At 37.9% G+C, this 24,701-nt stretch overlaps 2 protein-coding genes across 3 annotated transcripts in view; both read left to right on the forward strand.

Annotated features, from left to right (window-relative positions):
- LOC109706517 ((R,S)-reticuline 7-O-methyltransferase-like) overlaps positions 1-598 on the forward strand; it is a 19,609-nt gene extending 19,011 nt beyond the window's left edge. The window contains exon 4 of the mRNA XM_020227398.1: positions 325-598. Within this exon, the coding sequence (XP_020082987.1) occupies positions 325-468 (144 nt within the window). The 3' untranslated portion in view covers positions 469-598. The remainder of the gene's footprint in view (positions 1-324) is intronic.
- On the forward strand, positions 12,972-23,868 carry LOC109706516 ((R,S)-reticuline 7-O-methyltransferase-like). Of its 2 annotated transcripts, none has more exons than XM_020227397.1 (4): positions 12,972-13,199; positions 22,090-22,435; positions 22,589-23,020; positions 23,356-23,820. In XM_020227397.1, exons 2-4 carry the CDS (start codon positions 22,091-22,093, stop codon positions 23,677-23,679), a joined length of 1,101 nt encoding a protein of 366 aa, XP_020082986.1. In that variant the 5' UTR covers positions 12,972-13,199; position 22,090; the 3' UTR covers positions 23,680-23,820. The 2 variants fall into 2 exon arrangements, with proteins under 2 accessions (XP_020082986.1, XP_020082985.1); XM_020227396.1 differs by lacking the exon at positions 12,972-13,199 and adding an exon at positions 21,796-21,987 and having other exon boundaries at positions 23,356-23,868.

Genomic DNA, 24,701 nt, shown 5'->3' on the forward strand with positions numbered 1-24,701 from the left:
AAAACGAAGAACATCTGCGGAATATATGACGTCCACATACCGCCCAGACACGTGCACGGCCTATACGAAGGCGACCATAAGCCCGCACTGTCTACTACTGCTACACAACCATGGCTGTTACCCCTGTTTACTCTTTATTGTAATGGTTTTTTTATAAACTCTTATAAATTCTTTTTATATCCATTTTTACTTTTTCTTATAATGATTTATTTATATACAAAATATACACTTTTTGTATATCCATTTTTACTCTTTTATGATTTTTCTATACGATTTTGTCATATTTCCGTTTAAGTCTACTTTAGTTTTATGGAGAGATTGATNGATATGCTGATGCTCGCGTATACCGGAGGGAAGGAGAGGACCGAAGCAGAGTGGCGGAAGCTCCTGCGCTCGGGCGGCTTTCCGACATGCAACATCATTCGGATTCCGTCTTTCTTTTCGATCATTGAGGCATTCGCAGAGTGATGATACTGAAGGGTCCAAGAAATAAGAAAACAGTTGTTGAATAAGATTTCTCAATAAGATGATAGTTATATGGAAAAACAAAAAATCTAGAATACTATTAATGGTGAAATAATAGTACTTGTTATTGTTATTTATCTTTTATTTTTTAGATATTTTGAGATTATTGTTTTTTTTTTTTTTTTGAGAGGAAGGTAGCACGCTATTTACTTCATTCATTCAGTAAATAAAATTAGCTACAAAGGGTGAGACAGCTAAGGTCTCAAAAAGGCACGAAGAACAGAAAAAGAAAGAGGGTAGCGAAAGGGAAAAAAGGAAAAGAGAAAGACACACGACCACATGTGACAAAAACACTATACAGCCCAACAAGTAAAACGTCACCCAACTCGACTGAACTCAGTCCACTCTTTTGCCAACACTCCAATACTGTGGGAAATTTGGATTACGTCGGTCGGTTGATTTCTAAAGATAGTGTTGTTTCTTTCAACACTATCTTATTGTTGAGTGATGGAACTATTGTGAATTCAAAGACTCAAAAACTTATAAATATTATTTATATATATAATTAATAATATTATTATGTTAGGATTTGGTTAGATTTGTAGTTAAAGCCTATTTGGATAAGAATTAATATTTAAATTTATTTGAGATAAATTAAGATTTAAATATTAATTAGAGGATAAACCTAACTAGATTAGGATTAATATTTAAAAATTAAATCTATTAGAGATTGATTAAGATAGATTTAGATATTAATTAAAGTATGAATCCTAAATATATTAGGATTTGATATATTCTTGATGGAGCATTATATATAATGCATTAGAGTCTCTTTTTGGGGGAGTACGGCTGAAGCTTGGGTGCCGTACCAGAGAGAGAAAAAGAGAGAGAGAGTTATTTAGTGCTCCTAGTGCACGAGTGCACGCAGATGGATTGTCTTTTAGGTTTATAAAAGACGAGAGAATGGTAGAAAAGATTCAGGAAGAGGGCTCGGGTTGTAACTACTCAGTTGCAGAAGATGAGTCAGGTGTAATCTTCTCTTCTTTAAAGAATCTTATTTTACCTGCATATTTTTCTCTTTTATGATTGTATTAGCTTTTGTTGAGGAGACGGGTTTATGGTAAAAATCCGATTTGACGTTTCCGTTGTGGAATCCCAACAATCGATACTGGATCCACAGCAGTCGGTATCGGAGCGGGTTGCGGATTCACGAGATCCAGTACCGGGGCGAATACCGGATTCCCAACAATCGGTATCAGAGCCGAAGGTTACCTATCTGCGGGAGAGATCGACGGAGATGGCCACGAAATTCGAAATCGATAAGTTCGACGGCAAGAACAATTTCGGATTATGGCAAATTAAAGCACGAGCAATTCTCGTACAGCAAGAGTTAGACGAGACGTTAAACGGGAAGGAGGCAAAGCCGGCGGACGTCACGGATGCGGCATGGACGAAGATGGAGCGGAAGGCGCTGAGTACGCTTCATCTATCATTAGCAGATGAGGTTCTTTACAATGTAGGCGGCAAGACGACACCGACGAAATTGTGGAAGAAATTGGAAGATCTGTACATGACCAAATCCTTGACGAACAGATTATATCTAAAGCAGCGACTGTTTACGTTGCGGATGCAAGAAGAGGCGAGCCTACATGATCATCTAAATGAGTTCAACAAGGTGGTCGCCCAGTTGACCAGCATCGGAGTCAATCTGGATGACGAAGACAAGGGGTTGATCCTACTATCTTCGCTACCGACGATATATGAGCATCTGGTGACCACGTTGCTTGATGGCAAGGAGTCCATAAGCGTGGAGGCGGTCACGACGGCGCTTCTCTCGAACGAGATGCGGAAGATGACTCAGGAGTCCGGCACGCAAAGTCAGGATGTAGGACTGGTGGTGACTGCGAAGAAGGAGGCGAGAATATCGGCGACTGGATATCGGCAGAAGAGACCGCTATCTGAGGTAGAATGCTTTTACTGTCACAGGAAGGGGCATATCAAGCGCTATTGTCGAAAACTTCAGGATGATCTGAAGGAGTTAAAGCGACAGAAGGTGCAAACTGTCGTGAACCAGGACGAGACGGTATCAGCGACGGCGGAGACAGCAGAGTCGGAGATGATCGATTCTGATGTGCTGTATGCGGCAACCGGAGGTGCGAAAATTTCGGACGATGCGTGGGTGCTCGATTCGGCGTGTTCTTTTCACGTATGCCCGGAGAAGGAGTCTTTTGCCACCTATAAGGCGACCAAAGGTGGAAAGGCGCTGATGGGGAACGGGACAGCATGCAAAGTATTGGGAGTCGGCATGGTGAAAATTCGAATGCACGATGGGGTCGTGAGGACGCTGACAGGTGTGCGGCACGTTCCTGGATTGAAGCGGAATTTGATCTCGTTAGGCGCATTGGACTCGAAGGGTTGCGATATTTCAGCTTCAGGTGGAGCTATGAGGGTCCGAAAACGAGATCGGGTCGTATGCGAGGCGAACAAGCGTGGGAACTTATACGTTCTGAACGGGAGCACAACCAGAATGGGAGCGAAGACGGTTTGGGTTCCAAAAGTTCCCGGATATGCAGTTGCTCGAGACGGAGCGACGGATGCGGCGACATCAAGCGGAGGAGACAAGCTCAAGGTGGAGCTTGCATGGTGAGCTCGACGTAGCAGTTGAAAATTACAAATCAAACCAAGGTGGAGAATGTTAGGATTTGGTTAGATTTGTAGTTAAATCCTATTTGAATAAGAATTAATATTTAAATCTGTTTGAGATAAATTAAGATTTAAATATTAATTAGAGGATAAACCTAACTAGATTAGGATTAATATTTAAATCTATTAGAGATTGATTAAGATAGATTTAGATATTAATTAAAGTATGAATCCTAAATATATTAGATTGGGTACATTCTTGATGGAGCATTATATATAATGCATTAGAGTCTCTTTTTGGGGGAGTACGGCTGAAGCTTGGGTGCCGTACCAGAGAGAGAAAAAGAGAGAGAGAGTTATTTAGTGCACCTAGTGCACGGGTGCACGCAGATGGATTTTCTTTAAGGTTTATAAAAGACGAGAGAATGGTAGAAAAGATTCAGGAAGAGGGCTCGGGTTGTAGCTACTCAGTTGCAGAAGAGGAGTCAGGTGTAATCTTCTTTTATTTAAAGAATCTTATTTTACCTGTATATTTTTCTCTTTTATGATTGTATTAGCTTTTGCTGAGGAGACGGGTTTATGGTAAAAACCCGATTTGACGTTTCCGTTGTGGAATCTCAACAATCGATATCGGATCCACAGCAGTCGGTATCGGAGTGAGTTGCGGATTCACGAGATTCAGTACCGGGGCGAATACCGGATTCCCAACATATTATAGCTCAACTCTAGTTAATGTCGGTAAAAAACGGGTTAGAAGTGATCACAGTGTCGACTCATTTTTCTTGTAAAGAAAATAAGTTGGTTCAGCTCTTTCGTACTATTAATTCAGAATTTGCAAAAAGAGTTGTGTTAGACATAATTTAATAACATAGTGATTAAAGTATTGTTTTTATACTATAGTTTGATGGTTGTTATCTGAATTCGCAAGTTTGAATCATAGTTATTGTCGAATCGTTGGCGCTGACCATTAATCCCAAAAGCTCGAGCTGTTAGAAATACGCAACCAATTCACTTAAAGTGTACAGATACATCGCCCACGGGTCGCCATTGTGATTCGACCCAACCAGCCTCACGCCATTTCAAATATGACTCAGCCCACCCAACCTCACGCCATTTTGAACATGACTCGGCCCAACATGACCTCCAGCCACAGAGCAGAATACTGGCCCATTTAAGCCAACAGTTACTACATATTTTTAACTAAAAAAAATAGACAAGATGAATAGTATTTTACACGATTGTAAGTGTTTCGAAGATATATACTATTTGCTTTTCTAATTGAGGTTGCAACATATAATCTTAAAACGTTGTAGGAGAAAAGATTTTAAATAATTTTAAACTTTTTTAACTTTTTATAGTGTAAAAATAAATTTTTTAGCCACCGCATTATGAAACGAGATGTTAGACATGCTCAAATTGTGTTTTTTGTATTTAAATCATACCGATAATCTACTGATTCTTTCACCAAAAAGAGGGAAATGGGATCCGGCCCGACACGCACCGCATCCTGTAATTTTTAAACTATAGATGTGCCGCTAATATAAAACCGATATATTATATCATTATAATAAATAATTCAAACGCCATATCACTTTCATATTAGACATATATCGATATTTAATTAAAAAAACTGAGTTATGAAACTTCATTGTAATAATTTACAAAAGTTTAAATAAAAAAAACAACAAATTAAAGTTTAAATGAAAGTGTCAAGCATTTTATAGTTTGAGGACCAAAATTATAATTTAGCCAATAATTAATATGTAAAAATATATAAAATTTACCCAACTATTATCAATTTTGATCTGACTATTTAATCTTTCAAAATTTTAATTTATTACATAACTTTTTTATTTTTTTGATTTGAGTCGATTAATAATTTTTTAACTTTAAAATTTGAATGCACTACGAATCTTATTTAATATAACTAATATATTAAAATAAGTAATTAACTTAGATTTTATACAGAAAGAGCCATCAAATGACTTAAAGAAAATAAATTAAAAAATTATGAACTAAAATTTAAATTTTAAAAAATTTGATAGTCCAAAATACAAAAGTCAAAGTTGAAATAAGTTCTATACAACTTATCCAATAAGTAGTCGAAAATAAACAAGCATACAGGATCAGAAGCGTACAGATTTTTTTTTTTTTGTGACATAGATAGCATGCTACCCGCTTCGTTTATTTTATTTAGAAATAAACTTAACTAGAAATGTGAATCAACTAGAAACGCATAGAGTTTGTTGGTATCTTTGGCCTTTGCACACATTCTTTAGCGCATACAACAAAATTTAAAATTTGAACCTAATTTTTGAGGAGAATGCAGTATTAGATTCAGCAATAGGGCTGTTTAGCTTGTGACTAGACACAGTAGAAAAAAAAGAAAAAGAAAAAATCCTCTCAAAATTAAGCAGTAGCCATCTATATCTATACAATAACATTAAAAGGGCGAACCCTTAACCATTTTGCAGCTTCTCCTTAATTTCGGATGTGAGCCCCCAATAATTTTTTTTCCCCCTCTCTCACCCATCTGACTCGTGGGTCCCCTCTTCCTCGCACCTCCGCTCCCCCCTACTCTTCCTACTGTTCTACTCCTATGCCCTACATCTCTCTTGACGTTGCCCTTCCCTCGCTCGCTCTCTCTCTCTCTCTCTCTACCGACCCCTACGTACCCTGTAGGGTTTGTACTTTTTTCGGCGCATTGATGGCGCCGCTCAATCGCCGCTTGCTCGGATATGGGCATTTAATGCGCTGTGGAACTGCCTGTTTTTCGGAGATGGGTCCAGCCTGCACCACGCCCCTATCTACCCCGGATCTGGGCATTAAATGCCATTCGGCCGGAGATTGGCTTCTCCCCTTCTCTAGTGCAGATCTGGCAAATCTCCCCAAATCTATCCTTCTCTAGCACAGATTTGGGCATTTAATGCTCACCGGGGCCGTCGCTTCCCGGAGATGGGTGAACGTCAGTGCCGTACGACTCCCCATCATTGCGCGGCGTGGGTGTCGTAATAGGATACTGCGCCGCTCAGCCGCGGCGCCCTGCCTCCCATCTCCTCTCTATTCTTTTGCATTGTTCTCACACTGGATTATACCTGCAAAGTAGGTTCCTATCTCTGTTATTCTTCGTGCTGTGATTGCCCGCACAGCAGAGGTCTGGTCTTCTGATAGTTTCTTCGGCTACTTCCTGTTCGCTTCTCCTGTTGTCTGGCGTTTGGATTTCCATGTTGCTTGGATTGTTGGATGCATGATGGTTGCTTTGTTTATGGCTTGGGTTTTGAAAATTTTTTTAAATGAGATTTTTGTGATCTCTCGGTTTTCCTGCTTATACTCTTATATTTTTTTTGAATTTTTCTCTGTTTGCTATTGGACAATTTGTGAGAGTTAGCTTTTCTGCTGAATTTGTTTTTGGATGTTGAACTTGCCTGCAATGGCATGACAATTCGAATTGTGTCGGGGCAGTCACTGCAGTCTCGTGGCAATCCCTACAGCTTGCAGCTATTAGTTACCGAGTTATTGTTAATATTTTCTTGCTTTTACCTGGGTTTTACAATTTGGTTTTGGGTGAAATTTTTAAGATGCATCGATTTTTCTACTTATTCTCTTATATTTTTTTCCATCTACTTTCTTTGTTATTGCTTTTTCTTCTACTCTTTAATGCGAGAGTTTCCATATTCTTCATTTGTTGTTGTTTTAACAGTTTACCAAGGAAAAAGGTGCAAAATGGTTAAGGGTTCGCCCTTTAATGTAATTGTATAGATTATATAGATTGTCTATATAAGGCCTTTGAAATTTGCGCTAAATTGGAAGAAATGACCTGCTTTGATTGTTTGATTGGTTTTTTGCCTGGCAGTTTGCACTTCCTTGCTTTTGGGTGGAATTATGGGTTTGTCGTTTATTGTTTTGAGATAATTTTTCCTGTTCTGATTTTTCTTTGCATTCTTGTTGCGCCTACTGGGATTTGTTAATTTCTACACTAGAAGAAACTCTATGCAAAGTTTTATGTTGGCTTAGAACCTTTCCACAGATTTTTCTTTACCTTCTTGCCGCACTATGCAAAATTTTATGTATTCTTAGAAATTCTACTCAAAATTTCAAGAAATGCATCTACTATGGCTGGTTGATCTCTTCTTATTTCTCTACTACAAGAAACTCTATGCAAATTTTCATGCAGGCTTAAAAATTTTACTCAAAATTTTAAGAAATGCACTTGCTGTGATTGGTTGATTGGTTCTTATTTCTCTACCACAAGAAACTCAATGCAAAATTTTATGTAATCTCTATTATGTTCACTCTTTACAAAGAGGGAAAAAAAGTGTGCTGTTTATATTGAAGTCTAATATGAATCAATTTGAATCAATTTTTGTTACTTATTAGTATCAGCCAGGTTCAGATACTAAATGTACATTCTTTGTCTCAGGAGAGTAATAGCATTTATGAGATCTAAATTCTACTTCTTTCCGCAGCAAACACTGTTTATTGTTGCTTTTTCTATCCTTTGGGATAAGGCAAATGATGAGGTGGACAATTTTCGCAGGGTACCTTCTCTGCTGAATTTATTTTTTTTGAGATGCTGTCTTCTCTTCTAAATTTGTCTGCAATAACACAGCATGTTGAATAGTCTCGAGGCAATCGCTGCGGCCTTGGGGCAATTGCTGCAGCCTGTGGTTAATGTTGCACATATTCAGTCCACACAATATTTGACATAACCATTTACTTTTGGGGCATTTACAATCCTGAGCCTCATATAAATTTTTGTTTTATTCATGATTGATGTTTTTTTCAATAGTTTATACTTTCTTACTCTTGGCTGGAGTTATGGATTCTCTATTCCTGTTCTTATTTTTATTTGCCTTCTTTCTGTAGCTACTATGATTGGTTGATTTCTTATTACAAGAAACTCTATGTAAAATTTTATGTATGCTTAAAAATTATGCTCAAAATTTGAAGCAATGCACCTATTTTGAGTAGTTGATTGTTATTATTTCTCTATGACAAGAAACTCTATGCAAAATTTTATGCAAACTCTGAAATTTTGCTCTAGATTTGAAGAAATACAAAATTTTATGCGCGGGTCTTTAACTAGTAGTACATTACTGCATAACCACCTAACTATTTACTCACCGCAATTATTACAAACTAAGCCTATAGTATATTACTGCATAGCCACCTAACTATTTACTCACCGCAATTATTACAATCTAAGACTTAGTTTGGTATTAAGATTCATCTTATGTTATTAGATAAAATAAAATTGGGAAAAAAGTAGGGATATATTTCTGCATTCTCTGGTAAGACCGTAAAAAATATATCGTAGCCGACTTATTGCGATATACGAAACGTAATATTACATACGAAAACAAACAGGATATTTTTTCATCGTATTTTCTCACCGCATATAACATAATCTTCCTACATTCCCAAATGAAGCATAAACCCGAAGTAAATTATAAAACGCAAGTAATTAAGAAAGGAAAGTTGTTTTTTTTTTTTTTTTAACAAACCGTGAAGTAATTACAATTACAATCTAGTTGTGGTGCATCCCAAATTACAATTACTATTTACTCAACCACTCATTTATAAACAGCCTACAGTTGAGGGCCTCCATACATTTTTAGGAGTTTATTTAAAATTAAAAAGAACTAAAAGAAAAAAATATTCATCAGTGTATCGCAAAATTTATAGAAAATTAGAAAAATATAGAAAAACTTATAAATTCTTAAAAAAATGAATTATGGATTTAACAGGAATGTTACATATTGAAAACATATTATTATTATTATTATTTTTGAGAGATAGGTAGCATGCTACCGGCTTCGTTCATTTCATTTAGAAATAAACTTAGTTGGAAATGTGAATCAATTCGGATTCGAACTTGGGACCTCGGGTATCAACCACCAAACCATTTGCCACTTGCTCTAGGGACAGTCAGTCATATTGAAAACATATTAGAATCAGCTTCTAATTTGGCAATGTAAAGCTAAATTGGAATCCAAAAAAGAAAGTGAACCTTCTTCTGTATACGAATCTAAATCCGAATTCAACAATCTTTTCACCTTGAGATCCAAATCCGAATCTAAAAAATTTTCTAACTCGAGGTCCGAATCCGAAATCGAGTTAGATAATAAATTTTCAATCCATATTAGAAAATTTTTGGATACAGAATCGGGATTATATCCTACCCACTTTCACCCCAAATATGATGGCAAAGAAAAAAGTTTGAAATTACTTGAGATAGATCAAATCAACTCTAAATATGCTAATCGCTAATCCAGGTGATTATTATTATAAATAAGGCTAAAATATAAAAAATTGTCTTATAAATACTTGTTTTTACTTTTCATCCCTGGTTTTCCCTGGTTTTCAAAAATATATATTTTGTCCTTTTAAAATTTCAGAAATATTTTTAGGAGTTATGAATTTAATGAAGAGCGTGAAATAATTAAATTGTCCTTACTTATTTTATAAAAAATAATTTTTTAATATATTTATGTTATTTTTAAAGATATTTTTAGTATAAATTATAAAAAATGAATAAAATAATGACAGAATTTTGACGAAGTGAGGCTAAATACATTAATTAAAATTTTTATGGAATAAATATAACTTTTTAAAATGTCGGGAGAAAAAATATATATATTTAAAAATTTTTATTTATATTTTAACCTAAAAATAAAATAAAATAAAGGAAAAACATGAAAGCCTATATATATACTTCTTTCCTAAGCTAGCTCTCTCTGCATAAAATAAGGGTTTTTTTTTGGATTTGGCCTCCTCAGAAAAAAAAAAAAAAAATTTCACAAATAACTTCACCAAATTTATAATTATAATTTTGGCTCTATCCCTACTATGTAGGCACCACGTTAGTGCACCACTGAGAGGTGGTGGAATAAGTTGAACACGATAAATCATTCACGGTATAAGGTATTGAAACACGATGAATGGTTCACCGTACTCTATAGTTATATTCCCCCGCGCATAAGGGTAGTAATACAATATACACGGTGAATCATTCACCATGTCTAAACACGGTGAAAGGTTCATCGTATTCAGTAGAACCCCAGCCCAAGTAATATCCTCTTCAATACTAAAAATTCAACACAATAACAAATACAACAAATCCAACATCAACAATACAACAAACACGTTGTTCAAATATATACGATGAATCATTCATCGTGTCTAGACATGATGAATGATTCACCGCATTCAACTTATTCCAGCACCTCCAGCAAGCTCATGTGGTGCTAAATGATGTCTGCATGACGGGAATAGAATTAAAATTATAATTATAAATTTGATAAGACTATTTGTGAAAATATTTTTTTTTCAGTGGTTCAAATGCTAAAAAATTTTGAAAAAAATCTTCTTAACTACTGTTATTTTGTATAAAAATATGAGAAAACTTCAAAAACCCTCTCTGTGGTTTCGTAGTTTCTCACTTTGCCCCCTTGTGGTTTAAAATGTATCAATTTGCCCCCCTGTGATTTCTTGTTTCTCTTTTTCTTATCAATTTTATTATTTTTTTTTCTTAAATCAGTGATAAAGTTAAACTTAAAGGGTACTAAAGTGAATATTTGATAAATCTAGATAGAAATTTGAAGTTTTTTGTATATAATTTAATGAGATATTAACGAAAAAGTTACCGAAAAGATAAAAATAAAACCATAGGGGAGCAATTTGATATATTTCAAATCATGGGGGGCAAAATAAGAAACTATGAAATCACGGAGGAGTTTTTTAAGTTTTTCCTAAAAATATCAAGACTCAATATTCAATCAACACTCATTATTCATTCAATTGTACGGGGCTAAGGACAATAGAAAGAGACGCTACATTCAATGTGGTGGGACACACCACCAAACATATTTATCCTGACGTGATGGTTTGCACCACTTTCTGCTTACGTTAGAAGAGTAGAGATATCAACTGATTGGATTGGAGGCAGATTTTTAAAAATTTGAATCCGACTCTAAATTCGAGACCCGAATTTGAATCCGAATCCGACGGATTTTAAAAATTCATATCTAAACTTGAACCCGACCAAAAATTTAAAATTCGAATCCGAACTTAAAAATTTGAATCCGAAATAATTATTTTTTAAAATATTTTAAAATATATTATATTAAATTTAAAATTTTAAAATATAAATTCAAATATAATATCAAATTTATATATATATTATATATAATACAAAATAAATTCGGGTTCGGATAGGGGTCAGGTCGGGTTCAGGTTCAAGTTGGGTACAGTCAAAATTCATATTCGAATCCATATCCGTCGGATTTTTATTTTTGATATCCATATTCATTTACCATCGAATATATCCATTTCATTCAAATTCAGGTTCGGATAAAATTTTGGATATTCATACCCATTAACATCCCTATAGAAGAGAGAGCTAGGTGGCTTTGATGCAATTCGCGAAGGACGGCTTTCAACTCGTTGGATTTTTTGGGCTCGGATATTGAGTTCTAATCCTCACTTATCTCCCTTCACATCCTACTACTTGTAACACACTATAAATTATGTTGGTAAAAAAATTCAAAATTTTAAATTTAAATTTATTTTATTTACATTTTAAATTTATGTATTTAAAATTTATTATTATTTATTATTTATTTATTTTATTTTTGTTTTTAGTGAGAAAAAAACTAACGGGACATTCTCGCATTCCGTTTCTTGAGCTAAAGCCAAATGAAATTTCGTTCCGTTGTGCGGGTTCCGCTTCTTTTTCGTAGCGAGAAAAGGCGTAAAATTCTCTTGCTATTGAGGTCTCCTCTGTTCAAACAAAGTAGCTAGAAAGATATTAAAATGTTAATTCTTATCCATTTATTTTTTTATTTTTTTATTTAAAATTTTTTTTATTTACTGGATGTTAAAAGAATCTCCGTCAACCTGCTTCACGATCGTGCTCGCAAGAGCAGGAATTCCATGCGTACTTTGGGAAGGACGGGTATATGCAGTGCCTCGCACGCTTTCAGATAAGATTAAATTTTTATTTGGATATTTATGTTTAACTGTAAATTGATTTTATCCTTATCACAAAATTAATTAGGGGTTGCATTCTGTTGTGTTAATCTCGGTACAAATAATTCGGTTAGTTTTCTGTCTACCTCTCTTGCTCTCTCTAGAAAAGTCTCTTTTGTGTGGACATAAAGAGCATTGACTCAATTGTGGGCTTTTTTTGCAAATGGTCCCTGAAAAAATTTTATTTTAAAATTAGCTCTAACCAATTTATAATTACAAAAATAGCCATATTTCTGTCACGCAGGCGCCACGCAAGCGCCACGTGGGCCTGTTGGAGGGTTGGTTGGCAAGTTGAACATGGTGAATCATTCACCGTGTTCAAACACTGAATGATTCACCGTGTTTTATATTTATATTCATTTTCTTCTTTTTTAGAAATGTTAATGGGTCGGGTTTGGATTGGGTTTTCAAAAATCCGAAACCGAATCCGAAAATCAAATTAAAACCCGAACCCGAATTCGAACCCGGCTAGTTTTAAAAGTCCATACTCATATCCATATATTAAAGTTATAAAATTCTACTGTATAACACTTACACCATATCATAAATGCTATAAAAAATCTATCTAAGTTAAAAAAATTCTACTGTATAACACTTACACCATATCATATATCATTTTGAAAGAAAACTACAATAAAAATACTTTACTAAAAATTATGATAGAATAGATAAATTTCAGAAAAATATTTTAATTAATTAGAAATACCACATCAGTAGTATTATTGTTGCATTCTAAAATTTTTTCTAAGCTGCAGCTACAATATAACCTAATTAATTGCAAAGAATCTTACAATCTATTAACAAACTGTAACTAAAACGACGTACAACCAATAGAACCCTGGCACCAGCAAACCATCTACTGCTAGTCTACTACTACTAGTGCTACTACTAATCTCTACTCTCCTTTGTTATTTTGTTATCATTCCATTGCGGACTCAAATCCACTCTTCTATTATGCCTTGTTCCCTCTTCTTCCTCCTCCATCACCACCACCATTAGAATCCACCTCTACGTCCCCTCACTCTACTTCCACAATCTCGTTTCTCCAAGAACCCCCCTCGGTGAGTCTCTTCTCCTCCCTCTTTTTTATATAATGTGATCAAGGAGTTTCCAATTTATAGGCATTTATACCCATATTTGGATGGGTTTAAGTAATTTGGTCCCCGGAATGGAGAAATAGTTTTTTTTTTTTTTTTTAAAAGAACTTTTTTTCTTTTGGACTAAGCTCTCCAATCTGTGATCTTTGCGCCACCATTGAATCCTTTTGTCTCTTTAATTGTATAAGACGGGGAAAAGAAGTTTTTTTTGGGAGCAATTGCTTATATACTCCTGAAAAATTTTCGACTTTTTGATTTACCCCTTTTAGAAAGTTAATATTGAAAATACCCTTTTTACATTTCAACATATTTCAAATATACTCCTAGAGTTAAAATTTGTTAATGAACTCTGTTATCTGTATAAAATTACTATTTTACCCTTTCAAATATACCCTTCCACTATTACCGACTTTTCTTATTTGTCCTTAAGTCAGGAACACAAAAAGTATTTTGACTTTTGGTCTTTTAAAATATATCCCTCTACCGTCACTAACATTTCTTATTTGCCCTTAAGTTAAGGGCAAAATTGGTATTTTAATTTTTTTAACTATGGTAGATATTTAACTCACGTTTAACCCAAGTTAACTTAACGGGTGGTACCTGTAGGATATTTTGGAATAATTGAGGAACATATAAGGGGTATATTGGAAAGAAAAAAAAAAGGGATAAATAAAATATTTCAGAAGTTTTAAGGATATATAGGCAATTATTCCTTTTTTTCCTTTTTTTGGATTGGGCTCTCCAACCTGAGGGTATATACCCACATTGAATCTCTCTATTTGTAGAGATTGATTGAAGTAATTTTGTTCTAGGAATGGAGAAATAGGGGAAAAAAAAGAACTATTTTTTTGGATTATTTTTTTAGTTTTTACTATGGATTCATTGTAGAGGTGGTGTAAAAAACAAAAAAAAAAAATTATGTTTATTTTCTAGGGTTTTTTTTAGAAATTTGTTGTAGAGATGGTGGATTCGGTTAATGTAGTGTTGGAATTCTTGAGGAGGAACAAATTTACTAAGACTGAGGCGGCGTTCCGAGGGGAGCTCAATAGCCGCCCCGATTTGAACGGTTCGTTGTTGGATTAATTGCCTCTTCAAGGAGAAAGAGCAAGCACGGGAGGGAAGGGATTATACAGGCTACCGCAACGGAGACAGTTCGGAGGAGATCATTGTGAGGGAAATCGAAGTAGGGAGCATCCACAACGGGCCGCGGCATAAGAACGATATTGTTTCGTATAAACTTTATGATGAGAGCAATTCGGAAGATCTTTATCCTATAGATCTTCGCTTAGATTGTTGTCCCTATTATCCTATAGATCTTCACCCGACCCGATAGTTACCTATTTTGGGAATGTCTAGTGCCAAAGTCACTGAATGGGTAAGTCGCCAATCCCTAATTACTATGTAATGTACTTTATCTGTTGGTTTATAGGTACTAGTGTGTTTAAAACCATTGGTTTCTATCAATCTACCCTTATGTGATTCCTATTGAATCATATACTCAGGGGTGGGTGGGGGGTGGACGATTTCCAAACGGACTACTCATTCATTAGATAGAGAAGATCGCCAAGATTTCGTGATCCGCTGCCGAACCTATTCCAATTCCAATAGCTCTGACTCGAATCGTGGGGATCACCGAAATACTTCGTATAAACTAAAAACAGACTCAATATCTCAATATTGATTAGATCCGAAATCTGTTATTGAATTGCTCATTCAATGAGCATTCTCAATATTATGCCTTGAAGAGGACTCGAACCTCCATGCTCTTTAGCACGAGATTTTGAGTCTCGCGTGTCTACCATTCACCATCAAGGCATCTTGAAAGTGAATCGTATTCTATAAATATGGTATCTATCTAATGTGATATATGGAATATATAACAAAGGTGGAGTGTTGGAGTATTTCTATCAATCGGTCATATAGGCCTGAGGCAGACATCAAATTGCTTCAATTTGAATTATCCGGAGAATTCCTTATATAGAAATATATATAGATATATAAGATGTACAATCAAACCTATTTCTCGATTCAATAGAAGCCCAAAGAAGTGAATATGGTACCCAATTAACAGTAGGATAGATATATCAAAAGCAGGTCTGATTACGCCTCTTCCTAATCCGTCATAGAATGGTTGGACGTAGGGATCCATATGTAAACATAGTCTCATTTTACATACGCTCGAATGACCCCTTCTCATAATAAGAATGTACATAACCCTATTCTGGTCTGGTCCGGTATGGAATGAACTTCTAATCTGATGATCGAGGCGATTCCATGATTAGAAGTTCATAACCCCAGCCCATTCCCATTTTGGGCGGAACAGATCTACTAATTCTTTTATTCCAGTTAGTAAGAGGGATTTGGAACTCAGAAATATATCTAGAAGCTAAACGAGGATATCCTGAGCAATTGCAAGAATTGGGTTCATTGATATTCCTGGTATAGTAGATGCTATCACACATACAGTCATACTCAATTCGATGAAAAATTGTTTGATCTTAAAGGGGATCTTCTACAATTTCGCACGTAAGGGGTTATTTCTTGGTTTCATCCAGTCATTAATAACTTGATTATAATTATCTAATAATAAATAGAAACAAGGCTCGTAAGGAGTCCTATTGAAATCAAGAAATATAGGCCTACCATACACACCAAAATAGATAGAGTTTTTCAAAAAAACCTGCTAGTGGACGAAGACATCAATGGATAAGAGACTAAGAGCTCACATCTGGCAAATTCCTATTTTCTATCCGCCACCGAGGGATTGAAATTGATCCGCAAAAGATCAGGGCGATTCAGGAAATGCCGCCTCCAAGAAACCTAAAGGAGCTTAAATAACTCCAAGGAAGATTGGCTTACATCCAACGGTTCATTCATATCAAACTTATCTGGCAGATGCTTGCCTTTCTCCTGGTTGATGAAGAAGGGAGTCCCGTTCGAGTGGGATAAAGCCTGCCAAAACTTTCCTTGGGTACGAATGTCATGTTCAAAGCTGGTTTCTCTAGACACCATGAAAAAGATCACTGACGAGCTCAACCTCTAAGTGTGAAATTGTCAGTTTCATCCTCGAAATGAGCCTGAGATCATATGGGTCAACAATTCTAATTTTTTAGTTACAGAAAGCCCTTCTCAAGGAAGTGAACCAAGAGCCATAAACAGAGTCAGCGTATTCTCATTCTGTTGTGCCGGTGCGCAAAGCAAGCACGCTTAGACTGCGATGTGCAATCTTTGGTCTGCCTATCATTGCCCATTAAGGGCTGGCTCTCTGTCTGGCTTGGTCTCGCTCCCTTCCCGTTTGCCTTCCCTTCCCTACAAAAAAATGTATAGTCTCGCCCATAACTGATCCTTCGTTGATTGATCGACCTACCAAAAATCGGGATCTTTACTTTGTGGTAGACTAAGGCAAAGAAAATAAGAGAAGGGTTGGTTGGGATTTCAATGCTTCCAAAAACGGTGGTTTAAGTTTTCCTCAAATTACCTCCCCTCCCTCTGCCAATCATTCGTCCCGTGAATTAAGGAAGAGCAAGAAAATATTGGTCCTCTCCTTTGAGTCGTCATTATGCTTTCTTTCTTGACCTTTGAAGGAGATAGCACGAAAAATAGTGGACCGATTAGTCCTTTCGTCCTTCCAATTCCTCGATGAGTGAGCGTTCCAAGTGGTCCGATCAGGAGGGTAGCTGATCACCCATCGGCTATTCAAAGTCGATACTACAATGGAGCTTACGTCTTTCTCTGAGCACGCATCTAATTATTTCTTCTGTTTTAAATAAAGGCCCAATCTTGGTGATGAAGTAGAGGACCCTAACAAAAATAAGACAGTAACGCAATTCTTCTATCTGGGGGCATACTAGCCCGACTGCTTTGCGGAATGAGGGAATCTCCTCTTATCTTGTAATGTCTTTCGAAGGGGGGCCTACTTACGTTAGGCAGGCCTCTCCACTGGAACCTACTCTTTTTTGAAGGCATAGATTCTTTCTCGATTTATTGAGAACTTTCAGCCAGAGGAAAACCATCAGAAGCCCGAACAAGCAAGACGAAGAAGTGAGTGAAAAGGAAGGATAGGAAGAGGAAGCTGACTATCTAAGATAGTCCTTTAGGTCCGTATAAGGCGAGTGGAAGGAAGTGACTCGACAGATAGGTTTAGGGAGTTAGGCAAGTCTGGAGGTAGTGCCTCCAAAGAGGTATTTTAATTAACTGCACCATTCAAGATCAATGCTTGCATTCAGGGGATAGATGGGCGAGAGATGGACGAAACCTCTTGAAAGTTGAACTGATTCTTATTCTTATCTGGTTGTTCTAAGCCTGCCTACTTTTGATGACATGAGATTCAAGACCCCCCTAAAAAAAGTAAAGGCAGCTGATCCCGATTTCCTTGATCCTTCATCTGGCTGGACTCTCGATAGAGTAAGCTGGATGTGCTATTCGATCTTGTAACCCACGAAAGCTCGAGAAAGAAAATGTCCTCTCAAGGCGGATCTTTCAACCGCCTCCTTGAAAGCCGAGGCCTGAATCACCTGGCATTCCTCTAGTTAACCTGTCGCGGGGTAGGGAAGTCCCTGACGTTCAGAACCTTTCTCCCAAAGCCTTGTCTAATTCGACTTTTGGCAAGCCATGGTGCGGATAAAAGCTTGTGGGTTCTCTCTTGCTTATTCATTAGGGTGAGTGAATGTCAATGAAGGGATCATAGTTTTTCAACTCATCTGGAATGTCATGGAGCAGCTTTGTGGTCCTGTTCCGGTCCCGGATGTAGTCCCATCATCAGTAGCTAAAACCAACGTGGGCCCTTCCCCATCAGTCCCCGGAAGTTGTATCTTATCGAGTGGACTTATCAGCATCACGCTTAAAAATATGGTGTCCAACTCTGCCCGTGACTCGCTTTGGCAACTTTATCCCACCTGATGGGCATATCGCACCTTAATCCTCATTCCCACAGGGACAAGGCCATATTTCATTGGTCCCTGGTGGCGAAGCCATTGTGCCTTTTTCACTTATCTAAAAATTTCATTATTCGCTGGCATCTTCAGACTGATGGTATCCCTCACGATTGGTCTTATATGTTTGCTACCGGCAAGCTCTATATGTCCGAGAGTGAGTAAAAGCCCACGGAGCGATTCGGATGATTTTTTTTTTTTATGATAGTATGTTATTCATTCTCCCTGCTTGTCCTTTCGGGGTGTTTTCTCCGGGGCTTGATATTAGAGTTGAAATATCCAGCTGGGGCAGGCGAGATGACTTTGGGCTCTGAATTGAAGGATTGATACCTGCGCAGACATGCATCACCCCGAATGGGACAGATTTCTTCTAGAATGAGGGATAGATCATTTGCTTCAGAAAGAGATTGATGTTGGCCCTTTAGCTTCAACTCACAATAGAAAGGAAAGCTTCGGGATCAGGGGCTGAGAGATGAGAATAAGTGCAGGGCTCGAGAAATTCGAGGCCTTACTCTCCTTGCTTATCATCTGGGCTTGGAACTTCAACAGCTGGAGGATAGAATTTGTCTGGCTAATCGACGTTCTGATTATAATGCCCTACAGTGTCTTATCTGTAGCTGGGGGCAAGTCTTTGATCACTGAGCAATTATCACTCGTATACTCACGATACTCCAAGAGTCTACTCTATGCATCTGACGGCAACGTCAAGACCTACCATGGCCTACTCCAGAGTTACGGCAGGTTATTCTGAGAAGATACTGGGCCCCCCGACAATGTCAAGGCCCTGTCAATCCACAAGATTATATCATCCATCTTCCCCGTCCAAGGACACGTGTGGCCTACGCTGGGGGCAATACAGTTATTATTACTCACCCAAGGGGTTTACCACCAACCTCAAGGGTGACAAATTTGGTTGTGGAGTCTAATCATTACATCTCTGTTGGAGAAGGGACTCCATCAACTGAAAAGAAATTAGAAGCTTGACCTCGGTAGGAGCCTACACCTCACTCGAGGTCGATTCGAGTTATAATGAATTGAACATCAAGGCAAGAGGAAGAAGATGAAAACAGGATTTCTCTCATTGCAATTCAAGATTTCAACCTGCCGAGGGCAAAACTGTCCACAACCCGGAGGTGAGAAATAATCAACCTTCGGTTTTCAATCGGCCGAAGAGAAGATTGATGGGGACTACCATTCAGGTCCTCAATGATGCTTCATCATCGTCGTCTAAATTTTATTCTAAGGCTCAGCATCAACAGCCTTGGAAATCCGTTTCACCCTCCACAAAAACTCGACGGCATAATGCTCGAAGAGCACAGATGAGAATCCAGCTCTTGGCGTATTCAATGCAGTCCTTGGTCATTTTCGGCCAAAAGTATCCTATGACCTTGAGCCTGTGGTACATTTTGGGCCCGGATTGGTGCGCTCCGCAGACCCCAGAATGTACTTCTTCCATAGCTTTCCGTGCCTCTTGCCCCGACAGACAACGGAGCCAAGTCTGCTCGTAGGATTTCCTGTAAAGGATGTCGTTGTCTAAAATATATTGCGGTAGCCGCCTCCGCAGCTCGATCCTCTTAGCTGTACCATCAGGGAGCCTGCCATGTTTTAAATATTCAATGAAGGGAAGTCTCCAATCTAGATGTTCAACAGGTGAACATTCTGCTTGGGTAGCTTGAAGTTGATCGGAGACGATGTCAAGCATGGGCGGGAGGAGGAGTCTTTGCTCGACTCGGACATCCGCCTCGCCTTCGGAGGGTAAGGTAAGAGCTGCAGCTAACTTTGCCAGCGTGTCAACCTCAGCATTTCGTCGCCTTGGCACATGATGAACCTCAAGGAATGCGAACCTCTCCATAAGTTTGAGGACTAAGGCGTGATAGGGCACTAGCTCAAGCTTCCAAACTTCGTAAATGCCTTGAATCTGTCGAATGACGAGCTGAGAATCCCCATAGGCGTACAAATAGAAGATGCCCATGTCCAGGGCCGTAATCAAACCAAAGATGAGTGCCTCGTACTTAGCTTCCTTGTTCGAATAGTCTGGCTTGAGTATTGAGGAGTGATAGACGACACCTTTCGCGGGCATAACAAATACAACTCTATCCCCAGCTTTACGCCTAGGAGGGTCACACCATTGATAGCAGGTAGTGTGCAGGATTCGTTGCACCATCAAAATATATCTCCCAATGTGGGCCGTTGCTTTCGGTCAACATCACCTCTTCATCAGGTAGATTGGTGATTAATGGAGTCCGAAGTTAATTATTTTCTTCTAGATATAAATGGGCTTATTTATTTCTCCATAATTTCCAAGTGTAGAGCATCTAAATTTGTGACATTATTTACTTGGTAATCAGGTAGTCTCAAATTTAAATCATATTATTCATGGTATATTATTAATTTCTGACTTAAATGTTAGACGAATGATGTCGCAAAATTATTAAATATATTTTGTGTTACGACAAACACACAAACGGAAACGAAATGACGAACACAAAATTATCAAACCACAAGTAAAAGTGAAAGAACACACAGATTTATGTGGAAAACCCTTTGCAGGAAAAAAACCACGGGCGAGCGAGGAGAGAACTTCACTATCGAAACGAAAGAGAATACAATGTTCTTCAGATTACAACCAACCACGATCACACGCCTCTAGGGCAAAAACGAAGAGAAAAAATTCATAATGGGTTTTGGATCCGATCCGTACCGCGGGGGGCGGAGCCCCCCGCACCCCCTGGCGAATGTCAGTGGTGGGCTCCGGACTCGGGCCCACAGACATTCATTTTTCCTTCATAATTTAATTTTTCAATTTGGTCGCACCGCGAAGCTGTCGGCGAGTCATAAACCCGAAATAGATTTCGAGTCATATCTAACATTTTGTTAAAAAAATTAAATAGTTAGATTATGTTAAAAAAAAGAATACACTACTCAATTATTGATCAGTTTTCTCTCAGATAATTTCGACTTTTAGTCCCTAAGTTTTTTTTTTTGACAGTTTTTAAAAGATTTTCAATTTTTTATCTTTTTATGTGAATTTCTGAATTTTAAATTTCCTTTCANGGCCTAGTCTCTAACTTTTCTTTTGACAGTTTTTAAAAGATTTTCAATTTTTTATCTTTTTATGTGAATTTCTGAATTTTAAATTTCCTTTCATATGTCTCTGGACCTGGAGCTTACGATAAAGAGATTTTTTGTGTCATGTATGCTTTTAGTGTTTCTGTAGTTTCTTCTTCTTCTTCTTCTTTTTCTTTTTTGTCGCTCTTGTCTGCTGGTTGACCGAATTTTTTTTAATTTTATTTTTTGGTATTGTTGGGTGTTGGGGTCAAAGTTTTTGTAACTGTACTAAAGTACCTTTTTTTAAAAAATAAATTTTTGGGGTCTTTACTCCCCGTTTTCAAAAAAAAAAAAAAAAAAAAAAAACTTTTGTCTCTAATTTAGATTATTTATTTTTTGCATAAAAAATAATAGAAAAATTAGCGAATTGTGTGCTATTAAGGAGGGGTTGAACGTACGTGGGTCGGCGCAGATCCACCAGTATTACTTAATTCATCCATCACCAAACCAGAAGTAATTTTGTAACCCTCTCTAATTAAGAAAATTCGTTTTGTACATAGATCTATCTATGCATTAAGACCTTCATGGTACACACTTGACACCGTTGTTGTGCGGAGCAGAAATTTGAAACTCATGTCTAGAGCAAAATAACTATCTCAGTCTGTGATAGAAGCGGCTTGTAAAACCGTCTAAGACGATCTGAGTTAGCATGCTCACATGTTGCATTTACGTTGTTTCTCGTCAAAAAGGGAGAGAGATGTAGTCGATCATATGTACCGAATAAATTCCAATGATTTGTATCAAAGCCCTGCTTTTCAAGTGGAATTGGCATTAACACATGAATTAATTATCACTACAAAAATTGTTTGTTTCAGCATGGAGGAGGAGCATAATAATCTAGACCTGGAGGGCCAAATCAGGGCGTGGCAGGCGACGATGGCGATGGTCTACACCATGTCTCTCCGCTGTGCCGTCGAGCTCGGCATCCCCGACATCGTCAACGGAGCCGCCAGGGTGGCCCTCCCAGTCTCCCGCATCGCCGCGCTACTCTCTCCGACGCCTCCCTGTGATCACTCCGCGCTCCACCGCCTCTTGCGCTTCCTCGCACACAAGGGCGTCTTCGCCGAGCGCGTAGACCCGAGCACGGGCGAGCCCGCCTACGCCCCCACCCCGACATCCCGCTGGTTCTCGTGCCGCTCCGAGCTCAGCCTTGCCTCCATGGTATCCTAACTATTGTTGAAAACATTTAGTACTGTGATAGATGCAAATCTGAATTCTGATCTATATGGCTGTGGTACAAAAGGTTTCTCCACGTATCAGCTTAAGCGGAGTTTTCCATACAAACCATGAAATATCATGTATTGCTGTACACAGGTGCTCCTCCAAACGTGGTCGTTCCAGGAGAGCCCGTGGCACCGCCTTTTGGAGAGAGTGGTGCGGTGCGGCGGCGACGGCGAGGGCGTGGGAGCGCCACCGCACAAGAAGGAGGACCCGTGGGCAAATTTGGCGGCCGTGCCGGAGTGCGCAGCGGTGTTCAACTCGGCGATGGCCGGGATGAGCGGCATCGCCATGCGGGCGGTGATGGCAGTGTACAAAGGCGGCTTCGAGGGGATTCGGACGCTGGTGGACGTCGGGGGTGGGACGGGGGCGGTGCTGAAGGAGATCACGGAGCAGTGCCCGAATATTCGCGGCATCAATTTCGACCTCCCGCATGTCGTGGCCGCCGCGCCGGAGTGCCCCCACGTCGAGCATGTCGGCGGCAGCGTGTTCGACGGCATTCCGGACGGTGATGCTATCTTCATGAAGGTAGACAGACACTAATAAAATCTTTCCATGAATTCGTTACAGGGGCATTTTCGTTTTCCTTCAAGTTTTCAATATCAAGACCAAAGTTTATAAACAACCGACTGTCCCTAGAGCAAGTGGCAAAGAGTTTGATGGTTGGTACCCGAGACTTAAGTTCGAATCCTAGTTGATTCATATTTCCAGCTAAATTTATTTCTAAATGAAATAAACGAAATGGGTAACGTACTACCTATCTCAACAAAAAAAAAAAAGAGAGCAAAGTTTATAAACTTATTCCTGCGGGTTAACAAACTATCATCATTTGATTCTTTCATTTTTATCGCTTGTTCTGGCAGCTTCTACTGCACTGCTTCGATGACGAAGGCTGTCTGAGGATACTAAAGAACTGCCAGAAGGCGATGCCGCGGAAATACGGAAAGCTTATAATCGTAGATGCCGTTTTGGGCGCGGACGACGACAACGACGACGGCTCTCTCGAAGACGACGGCTCTCTCGAAGACATGAAGAAGACATTCGATATGCTGATGCTCGTGTACACCGGAGGGAAGGAGAGGACTGAAGCAGAGTGGCGGAAGCTCCTGTGCTCGGGCGGCTTTCCGAGATGCAACATCATTCGGATTCCGTCTTTCCTTTCGATCATTGAGGCATTCGCAGAGTGATGATACTGAAGGGTCAGAGAAATAAGAAAACAGTTGTTGAATAAGATTTCTCAATAAGATGATAGTTATTTGGAAAAACAAAAAATCTAGAATACTATTAATGGTGAAATAATAGTACTTGTTATTGTTATTTATCTTTTATTTTTTAGATATTTTGAGTTTATTATTTAGTGATGGTAATATTGTGAATTCAAAGGCTAAAAAACTAAAATAAATATTATTTATATATTATAATTAATAATATTGTTATAGCTCAACTCTAGTTAATGTTGGTAAAAAATGGGCTAGAAGTGATCACAGTGTCTATTCATTTTTCTTGTAAAGAAAATAAGTTGTTCAGCTCTTTTAATTCAGAATTTGCAAAAAGAGTTGTGTTAGACATAATTTAATAACATAGTAATTAAAAGTATTGTTTTTATACTATAGCTTGATGGTTGTTATCTAGAATCATAGTTACTACATATTTTTAACTAAAAAAAATAGACAAAATGGATGGTATGTTACATGATTGTAAGTGTTTTTAAGATACTATTTGCTACCGACCGTCCTTAGAGCAAGTGGCAAAGGGCTTGGTGGTTGGTACCCGAGACCTAAGTTCGAATCCTAGTTGATTTATATTTTCAGCTAAATTTATTTTTAAATGAAATAAACGAAATGAATAGCGTGCTAGCTATCTTTCAAAAAAAAAAGAAAAAGAAAAAAAAAGATACTATTTGCTTTTCTGATTGAGGTTGCAACATAATATCTTAAAACGTTGTAGGAAAAAGACTTTAAATAATTTTAAATTTTATAATTTTTTATAGTGCACAAATACATTTTTTAGTCACCGCGTTATGAAACGGGATCTTAGACATGTTCAAATCGTGTTGGTCTTTTTTTGTATTTAAATCATATCGGTAATCTACTGATTCTTTCACCAAAAAGAGGGAAATGGGAATAAAAATTCTCACATCCTCCTCTTGCAAAATTTGTAACTAAAATTTTTTGTTTTTCTTTCTTTTTCCTTGCGGGTTTTCGGCGTG

This window comes from Ananas comosus, linkage group 2 (assembly GCF_001540865.1).
Source record: "Ananas comosus cultivar F153 linkage group 2, ASM154086v1, whole genome shotgun sequence".
Classification (NCBI taxonomy): Eukaryota; Viridiplantae; Streptophyta; class Magnoliopsida; order Poales; family Bromeliaceae; genus Ananas; species Ananas comosus.